This window comes from Entelurus aequoreus, linkage group LG15 (genome assembly GCF_033978785.1).
Source record: "Entelurus aequoreus isolate RoL-2023_Sb linkage group LG15, RoL_Eaeq_v1.1, whole genome shotgun sequence".
Classification (NCBI taxonomy): Eukaryota; Metazoa; Chordata; class Actinopteri; order Syngnathiformes; family Syngnathidae; genus Entelurus; species Entelurus aequoreus.
The window spans coordinates 56,810,592-56,820,591 of record NC_084745.1 but is presented as its reverse complement, the minus strand read 5'-3'; the positions used below and the strand labels follow the sequence as shown (position 1 = coordinate 56,820,591).

The following is a 10,000-nucleotide window of genomic DNA, read 5'->3' as shown; positions in this document are numbered from 1 at the left end:
ACTTGTCCTTGGAGGCCCAGTCCACTGAACCACCGCGCAGGTCCACCGTGAACTCCGGCTTGGATTGGTTGCTGCCAAACTTCTGAAACGCAGCGTCGCGGAATGAGTGCTCGCGTCGCACGGTGATGACATCACACCAGCCACATACAACGCCACCTCCATTTACCAACCCCCCCTGGGACTTTTGTTGTAGTGGATTTGACTTTTTTTATATTTAAATCTATTATTGTAGCAACATGGTTGTTAAAGTTAAGGATTTAGGTGATTTCTGATTGTTTGTGAGGGCACCGAAGGCACTTGAGCTTGTTGTTGTTGTTGTTTTGTTATGTTTATTTGATGTACAGTACTGTGTAGCACTTTAAATTGTTTTGAAGTGCACAAACCTTCACTAAAATATGACTTTTGTCGAGGTTGGAACCGATTATTCGAAATTTGCTTCACTATACAAATTTTTCTATTACGAACCTGTTTGAGAACCAATTAAGTTTGTAAATGGAGGTCCCGCTGCACGTGTTGTGAAGCGTTTACATGCTTTTTGTGTCACTGAGGATTTCACGGCAGGCGTTGTGATTCCCTACTTCGCTGGGCTGACTTTGAACACACCACAGTCAAAGCCAGGGGGTTGCCAGATGTCTCGATCGCACCAATTAAACTTGCCGCTCAAACGTCGACTGACTAATCAAAAAATGTTTTGTTTCTTGTGCGGACAAAGCAGGAACGACAAAAATGTGACGAAATATGAACTATTTATTGATGAAACCACACATTTGTCAGACCTACTTCCTGTTCCCGTCTACAGTGCTAAGCCTTCTGGGTAATGTGGTATATAAACATTTACTTCCTGTATTTATACATTTATTTATCCAGGCTAAGAACTTATTTTCATTTGCAATGCTGACCTGATCCGCCATGTACAATCGCTAATGCTATTCAGTAGCATGTATATGGCATTTCCAATGTCAATTAGCATCGAGCTAAAACATTTGTTTTAAAGCCTTTCTTTTATGTTGCAATTTCACGGAAAATATTTTTTTTACTTCATGTTATTTTTGCATGTTCTGATGCCAATTACTTCACATCAAATATTCCACTTTGAAATATATTTTGTGGAAAATATTGCATATTTTGTGTTTACCATAAAAAAAATGAAAAAAATTCTATAACAAAAAATGGCAAAAAAAACGATTAAAAACATAATTAAAAAAAAACAAAAAACCTAATAATCGACAATTTGATCTGAAGTTGATGGATATTTAAGTGTTGAAAGTGACTTATTTTAATCACTTTTATGAGTGGGACTCTTTTGGATCCCTAAGAATTTTAGTGTGATTTTTTTTTTACTATCATTGCTAAAAAAAAAATAGAATATTGAATCAAAATCAATTTTGTTATGAATTATTTACTTCACATCAAATATTCCACTTTGGAATATTTTTTGTGGAAAATATAGCATATTTTGTGTGTTTGCCATAAAAAACAACAACAATTTATATGACAAAAATGGCAAAAAACAGATTTAATTTTTTAAAAAAAAAAGTAAAACTTGATCTGAAGTTGATGGATATTTAAGTGTTGAAAGTGACTTATTTGTTAGCACTTTTATGAGTTGGACCATTTTGGATCCTGGATCATTTTTGTGGGATTTTTTTTTACTATCATTGCTAAAAAAAAATATAATATTGAATCAAAATCAATGTTGTTATGAATTATTGACATATTTAAGGCTCCAATTACTTCACATCAAATATTACACTTTGAAATATTTTTTGTGGAAAATATTGCATATTTTGTGTTTGCCATAAAAAACAACAATTTCTATAACAAAATATGGGAAAAAACCCGATTAAAACATTTAAAAAAACCAACAACAAACTAATAATCGACGATTTGATCTGAAGTTGATGGATATGTAAGTGTTGAAAGTGACTTATTTTAATCACTTTTATGAGTGGGAGTCTTTTGGATCCCTAAGAATTTTAGTGTGATTTTTTTTTTTTACTATCAATGCTAAAAAAAAAATATAGTATTGAATCAAAATCAATGTTGTTATGAATTATTGACATATTTAAGGCTCCAATTACTTCACATCAAATATTACACTTTGTAATATTTTTTGTGGAAAATATTGCATATTTTGTGTGTTTGCCATAAAAAACAACAACAATTTATATGACAAAAATGGCAAAAAACAGATTGAATTTAATTTAAAAAAATTTAAAACTTGATCTGAAATTAATGGATATTTAAGTATTGAAAGTGACTTATTTGTGAGCACTTTCATGAGTGGGACCTTTTTGGATCCCGGATCATTTTTGTGGGATTTTTTTTTACTATCATTGCTAAAAAAAAAATATAATATTGAATCAAAATCAATGTTGTTATGAATTATTGACATATTTAAGGCTCCAATTACTTCACATCAAATATTACACTTTGAAATATTTTTTGTGGAAAATATTGCATATTTTGTGTGTTTGCCATAAAAATAAAAATAAAATGTCTATAACAAAAAATGGCAAAAAAACCAATTGAAAACATTAAAAAACAACAAAAAAAACCCTAATAATTGACGATTTGATCTGAAGTTGATGGATATTTAAGTGTTGAAAGTGACTTATTTTAATCACTTTTATGAGTGGGACCATTTTGGATCTATAAGAATTTTATTTGGATTTTTTTTTTATACTATCATTGCTAAAAAAAAATATAATATTGAATCAAAATCAATTTTGCTATGAATTATTGACATATTTAAGGCTCCAATTACTTCACATCAAATATTCCACTTTGGAATATTTTTTGTGGAAAATATTGCATATTTTGTGTGTTTGCCATAAAAAACAACAACAATTCATATGACAAAAATGGCAAAAAACAGATAGAATTTAATAAAAAAATAAGTAAAACTTGATCTGAAATTAATGGATATTTAAGTGTTGAAAGGGACTTATTTGTGAGCACTTTTGTGAGTTGGACCATTTTGGATCCTGGATCATTTTTGTGGGATTTTTTTTTACTATCATTGCTAAAAAAAAAATATAATATTGAATCAAAATCAATGTTGTTATGAATTATTGACATATTTAAGGCTCCAATTACTTCACATCAAATATTACACTTTGAAATATTTTTTGTGGAAAATATTGCATATTTTGTGTTTGCCATAAAAAACAACAATTTCTATAACAAAATATGGGAAAAAACCCGATTAAAACATTTAAAAAAACCAACAACAAACTAATAATCGACGATTTGATCTGAAGTTGATGGATATGTAAGTGTTGAAAGTGACTTATTTTAATCACTTTTATGAGTGGGAGTCTTTTGGATCCCTAAGAATTTTAGTGTGATTTTTTTTTTTTACTATCAATGCTAAAAAAAAAATATAGTATTGAATCAAAATCAATGTTGTTATGAATTATTGACATATTTAAGGCTCCAATTACTTCACATCAAATATTACACTTTGTAATATTTTTTGTGGAAAATATTGCATATTTTGTGTGTTTGCCATAAAAAACAACAACAATTTATATGACAAAAATGGCAAAAAACAGATTGAATTTAATTTAAAAAAATTTAAAACTTGATCTGAAATTAATGGATATTTAAGTATTGAAAGTGACTTATTTGTGAGCACTTTCATGAGTGGGACCTTTTTGGATCCCGGATCATTTTTGTGGGATTTTTTTTTACTATCATTGCTAAAAAAAAAATATAATATTGAATCAAAATCAATGTTGTTATGAATTATTGACATATTTAAGGCTCCAATTACTTCACATCAAATATTACACTTTGAAATATTTTTTGTGGAAAATATTGCATATTTTGTGTGTTTGCCATAAAAATAAAAATAAAATGTCTATAACAAAAAATGGCAAAAAAACCAATTGAAAACATTAAAAAACAACAAAAAAAACCCTAATAATTGACGATTTGATCTGAAGTTGATGGATATTTAAGTGTTGAAAGTGACTTATTTTAATCACTTTTATGAGTGGGACCATTTTGGATCTATAAGAATTTTATTTGGATTTTTTTTTTATACTATCATTGCTAAAAAAAAATATAATATTGAATCAAAATCAATTTTGCTATGAATTATTGACATATTTAAGGCTCCAATTACTTCACATCAAATATTCCACTTTGGAATATTTTTTGTGGAAAATATTGCATATTTTGTGTGTTTGCCATAAAAAACAACAACAATTCATATGACAAAAATGGCAAAAAACAGATAGAATTTAATAAAAAAATAAGTAAAACTTGATCTGAAATTAATGGATATTTAAGTGTTGAAAGGGACTTATTTGTGAGCACTTTTGTGAGTTGGACCATTTTGGATCCTGGATCATTTTTGTGGGATTTTTTTTTACTATCATTGCTAAAAAAAAAATATAATATTGAATCAAAATCAATGTTGTTATGAATTATTGACATATTTAAGGCTCCAATTACTTCACATCAAATATTACACTTTGAAATATTTTTTGTGGAAAATATTGCATATTTTGTGTTTGCCATAAAAAACAACAATTTCTATAACAAAATATGGGAAAAAACCCGATTAAAACATTTAAAAAAACCAACAACAAACTAATAATCGACGATTTGATCTGAAGTTGATGGATATGTAAGTGTTGAAAGTGACTTATTTTAATCACTTTTATGAGTGGGAGTCTTTTGGATCCCTAAGAATTTTAGTGTGATTTTTTTTTTTTACTATCAATGCTAAAAAAAAAATATAGTATTGAATCAAAATCAATGTTGTTATGAATTATTGACATATTTAAGGCTCCAATTACTTCACATCAAATATTACACTTTGTAATATTTTTTGTGGAAAATATTGCATATTTTGTGTGTTTGCCATAAAAAACAACAACAATTTATATGACAAAAATGGCAAAAAACAGATTGAATTTAATTTAAAAAAATTTAAAACTTGATCTGAAATTAATGGATATTTAAGTATTGAAAGTGACTTATTTGTGAGCACTTTCATGAGTGGGACCTTTTTGGATCCCGGATCATTTTTGTGGAATTTTTTTTTACTATCATTGCTAAAAAAAAAATATAATATTGAATCAAAATCAATGTTGTTATGAATTATTGACATATTTAAGGCTCCAATTACTTCACATCAAATATTACACTTTGAAATATTTTTTGTGGAAAATATTGCATATTTTGTGTGTTTGCCATAAAAATAAAAATAAAATGTCTATAACAAAAAATGGCAAAAAAACCAATTGAAAACATTAAAAAACAACAAAAAAAACCCTAATAATTGACGATTTGATCTGAAGTTGATGGATATTTAAGTGTTGAAAGTGACTTATTTTAATCACTTTTATGAGTGGGACCATTTTGGATCTATAAGAATTTTATTTGGATTTTTTTTTTATACTATCATTGCTAAAAAAAAATATAATATTGAATCAAAATCAATTTTGCTATGAATTATTGACATATTTAAGGCTCCAATTACTTCACATCAAATATTCCACTTTGGAATATTTTTTGTGGAAAATATTGCATATTTTGTGTGTTTGCCATAAAAAACAACAACAATTCATATGACAAAAATGGCAAAAAACAGATAGAATTTAATAAAAAAATAAGTAAAACTTGATCTGAAATTAATGGATATTTAAGTGTTGAAAGGGACTTATTTGTGAGCACTTTTGTGAGTTGGACCATTTGGATCCTGGATCATTTTTGTGGGATTTTTTTTTACTATCATTGCTAAAAAAAAATATAATATTGAATCAAAATCAATGTTGTTATGAATTATTGACATATTTAAGGCTCCAATTACTTCACATCAAATATTACACTTTGAAATATTTTTTGTGGAAAATATTGCATATTTTGTGTGTTTGCCATAAAAAAAAAATAAAAAAAATGTCTATAACAAAAAATGACAAAAAAAACGATTGAAAACATAATAAAAAATAAAAAAATACCCTAATAATCGACAATTTGATCTGAAGTTGATGGATATTTAAGTGTTGAAAGTGACTTATTTTAATCACTTTTATGAGTGGGACTCTTTTGGATCCCTAAGAATTTTAGTGTGATTTTTTTTTACTATCATTGCTAAAAAAAAAATAGAATATTGAATCAAAATCAATTTTGTTATGAATTATTTACTTCACATCAAATATTCCACTTTGGAATATTTTTTGTGGAAAATATAGCATATTTTGTGTGTTTGCCATAAAAAACAACAACAATTTATATGACAAAAATGGCAAAAAACAGATTGAATTTAAAAAAAAAAATGTAAAACTTGATTTGAAGTTGATGGATATTTAAGTGTTGAAAGTGACTTATTTGTTAGCACTTTTATGAGTGGGACCTTTTTGGTTCCTGGATCACTTTTGTGGGATTTTGTTTTACTATCATTGCTAAAAAAAAAATATAATATTGAATCAAAATCAATGTTGTTATGAATTATTGACATATTTAAGGCTCCAATTACTTCACATCAAATATTACACTTTGAAATATTTTTTGTGGAAAATATTGCATATTTTGTGTGTTTGCCATAAAAATAAAAATAAAATGTCTATAACAAAAAATGGCAAAAAAAACAATTGAAAACATTAAAAAAAAACAAAAAAAAACCCTAATAATTGACGATTTGATCTGAAGTTGATGGATATTTAAGTGTTGAAAGTGACTTATTTTAATCACTTTTATGAGTGGGACCATTTTGGAACTATAAGAATTTTATTTGGATTTTTTTTTTTACTATCATTGCTAAAAAAAAATAGAATATTGAATCAAAATCAATTTTGCTATGAATTATTGACATATTTAAGGCTCCAATTACTTCACACCAAATATTCCACTTTGGAATATTTTTTGTGGAAAATATTGCATATTTTGTGTGTTTGCCATAAAAAAACAACAATTTTTATAACAAAAATGGCAAAAAAACTGATTGAAAACTTAAAAAAAACCAACAACTAATAATCGACGATTTCATCTGAAATTGATGGATATTTAAGCGTTAAAAGTGACTTTTAAAAAAATCACTTTTATGAGTGGGACCATTTTGAATCCCTGAAAATTTCAGTGGGATTTTTTTTTTTACTATCATTGCTAAAAAAAACATGTTATGAATTATTGATCCATTGAAGGCTTCAATGACGTCATTAAGGGGGCGGAGTTTCCCAGTGGGCAACACTGTTAGCTTGTTAGCTTGACTTTGTCGCTGGTAAACAAGAGCAAGTTATTGCAAGTGGAAGTAATGCATGCGTTAAGTGGCTACTAGTCACAGATCGGAGGAGACAGTCCGAGGTTAGTAGAAAGACGCGGAGGCGGACGTACAACACTCGTCTGCCAGGGTTTACGGACGGCAACACGAGGCTTGAGCGAATGCTTCCAGCTGCTAAGAAGAGAGAGGAGCAGCTCAGGAATGGAGTTGTTGCGGTCGTACGACTTGGGGAAGGATGAGAGGACAAAGCAATGAGCAGAGGACGACTAAGCACGGGAAGAGAGCTCCGCTAAAAAAGCCTACCCAGCTGGTGCTGCCCCCTTGACCTTTGGCGAAGAGGAGGGAGGAGCCCTGCAAGACCGTCCATGAAGACGCCCAGTTCTTCCTGCGGGAACACGAGAAGAACACCTGAGCAGCAGCACTTGGAGAACACCTGGGCAGAATCACTTCCTGCTTCCCACCTGACTTTCTTGCCGTGCTCCGTCACTTTGGTGACGTTCAGGACGCCGCACTTCTCTGACGGCTGTGGAGGAACACACGTTAGAAGCTGCTAGGTGTCATGTACACCTGTCACCAGCAGAGGGAGACATTTGACACACGAACACGTGTCATGTACACCTGTCACCAGCAGAGGGAGACATTTGACACACGAACACGTGTCATGTACAACTGTCACCAGCAGAGGGAGACATTTGTTCCTCTTTGGAAACTATCTGCTCCAGAATCAATCAAGTCAAAAAGTAGGTATACAAATAAGGTCAAAGAAATACAGTAAAAAGAAAGTGAAAACTGGGTAACAAAATAAGATCAAAAAGAAGGTAAGCAGTAGGTAAACAATAAGTGAAAAGTAGGTTAAAAAAGGGTAAAATGTAGGTAAAAAAGAAGTTCAAAAGTAGGTATGAAGAAAGTGAACAGTGGATACAAAATAAGGTTAAAAAAAAAAGGTAAAACATTACATAAAAATAAGGTAGAAAGAGAGTCAAAGAAAGTAAAAATTAGGTGAAACAATAGGTAAAAAGAAGATTTAAAAAGTAATAGGTAGGTAAAAAGAAAGTATAAAAAAGGTAAAAAGGAGGTAAAAAACTTGTAAAAACTATGCAAAAAATAGGTAAAAGGTAGGTAAAATATAAAGTAATGAATGATCAAAAGTATGTAAATAGTGGATGAAAAATAAGGTAAAATGTAAGTAAAAATAAGGTCAAATGAAAGTAAAAAGTAGGTAAAAAACAAGGTAAAAAATGGTAAGAAGTAGGTGAAAAAACAATGAGAATTCGGTAAGGAAATAAGATAAAACGTGGGTTAAAAAAAAGGTAGAAAAGTCAAAGGAAAGTAGGCAAAAATAAGCTAAAACAAGGTAAAAAAAGGAAATATAAATAGGGTATAAAGAAAGAAGACACAAGTAGTTGAAATAATAGAAGAAAATGAATGTTAAAAAAATTTAAAGTAGGTAAAAAGAAAGTATAAAAAAGGTAAAAAGGAGACAAACAACAGGTAAAAACTAGGCAAAAAAGGTAAAAGGTAGGTAAAATATAAAGTAATAAATGGTCAAAAGTATGTAAATAGTGGATGAAAAATAAGGTAAAATGTAAGTAAAAATAAGGTCAAATGAAAGTAAAATGTAGATAAAAAATAATGTTAAAAAAAGGTAAGAAGTAGGTTAAAAAAACGTGGGTAAAAAAATAAGGTAAAAAGGTCAAAAGAAAGTAGGCAAAAATAAGCTAAAACAAGGTAAAAAGGAAATAAAAATAGGGTAAAAAGAAAGAAGACACAAGTAGGTGAAATAATAATAAAATTAAGGTTAAAAAAATAAAAAGTAGGTAAAAAGAAGGTATAATATAAGGTAAAAAGGAGGTAAGAAGTACGTAAAAGTGCAAAAACTAGGTTAAAAAAGGTCAAACGTTGGTAAAAAAAATAAGGTAAAAAGAATGTTAGAAGTAGGTAAAAAGAAAGTAAAGAGAAGGTCTAAAGAGAGTAAAAAGTACATACAAAAAAAGTAAAAAAAAAAAGTGAAGTAGTTGTTAAAAAGAAGGTAAAGAGAAGGTCATAAGGTAAAAAGAAGGTAAGAAGTACATAAAAAGAAATGTCAAAAGAAAGCAAAATGTAGATAAAAAATAAGGTAAAAAGTAGGTAAAAGACAGTGAGAATTAGGTAAGGAAATAAGGTAAAACGTGGGTAGGATATAAGGTAAAAAGGTCAAAAGAAAGTCAAAAGTAGGTAAAAATAAGGTTAAAAAAAGTAAAAATAGAGTAAAAAGAAAAAAAAGGAAAAAGGAGGTGAAACAGATAAAAATGAAGGTTTACTTTTTTTTTTAAAGACAAAAAATAAGGTAAAAATAAGGTATCATAAAAGGTGAAAAGGAGGTAAGAAGTTGGTAAAAATAAAGTAAAAAGTAAACAAAAAATAAGGTAAGAAGTAGGTAAAAAGAAGTTTACAAGCAGGTAAAAAAAGTCACATTTCCCACACAACATTCAACAGGGCAAGTCTGAACACAGAAATACAAAAACAAAAAATGACATACATTTTAAAATTATTTTAGCAATATACATATATTCAAAATAACAATATACAACAATTTAATCTATATGTATATAAATATAATATATATTAATAAAATATAATTTCACAATATTAATAATTATTGATAAAATAGAGAATATTATATATTTTCTTAATAAACGGAATACTTTTATTACAGTTTACTTAAATGTATACTATCATACAATATAGTTTTTATTCATGTTATCTTCATTTTTAACATTGCTTAAT

The 10,000-nt window shown here is 28.5% G+C and overlaps 1 protein-coding gene across 7 annotated transcripts in view; it reads right to left on the bottom strand.

Annotated features, from left to right (window-relative positions):
• LOC133630287 (rho GTPase-activating protein 12-like) overlaps nucleotides 1-10,000 on the bottom strand; it is a 119,916-nt gene that overhangs the window by 25,731 nt on the left and 84,185 nt on the right. For 4 of the 7 annotated variants that reach the window (XM_062021806.1, XM_062021810.1, XM_062021812.1 and 1 more), the window contains 3 exons: nucleotides 7,696-7,757; nucleotides 7,538-7,619; nucleotides 1-79 (listed from right to left, as the gene is read on the bottom strand). The exon at nucleotides 1-79 is cut by the window's left edge and continues 23 nt beyond it. In XM_062021806.1, coding sequence (XP_061877790.1) covers nucleotides 1-79; nucleotides 7,538-7,619; nucleotides 7,696-7,757 — 223 coding nt within the window. Of the gene's footprint in view, nucleotides 83-7,537; nucleotides 7,620-7,695; nucleotides 7,758-10,000 lie in introns of all 7 variants that reach the window. The other 3 variants (XM_062021805.1, XM_062021808.1, XM_062021807.1) reach the window with 1 other exon arrangement.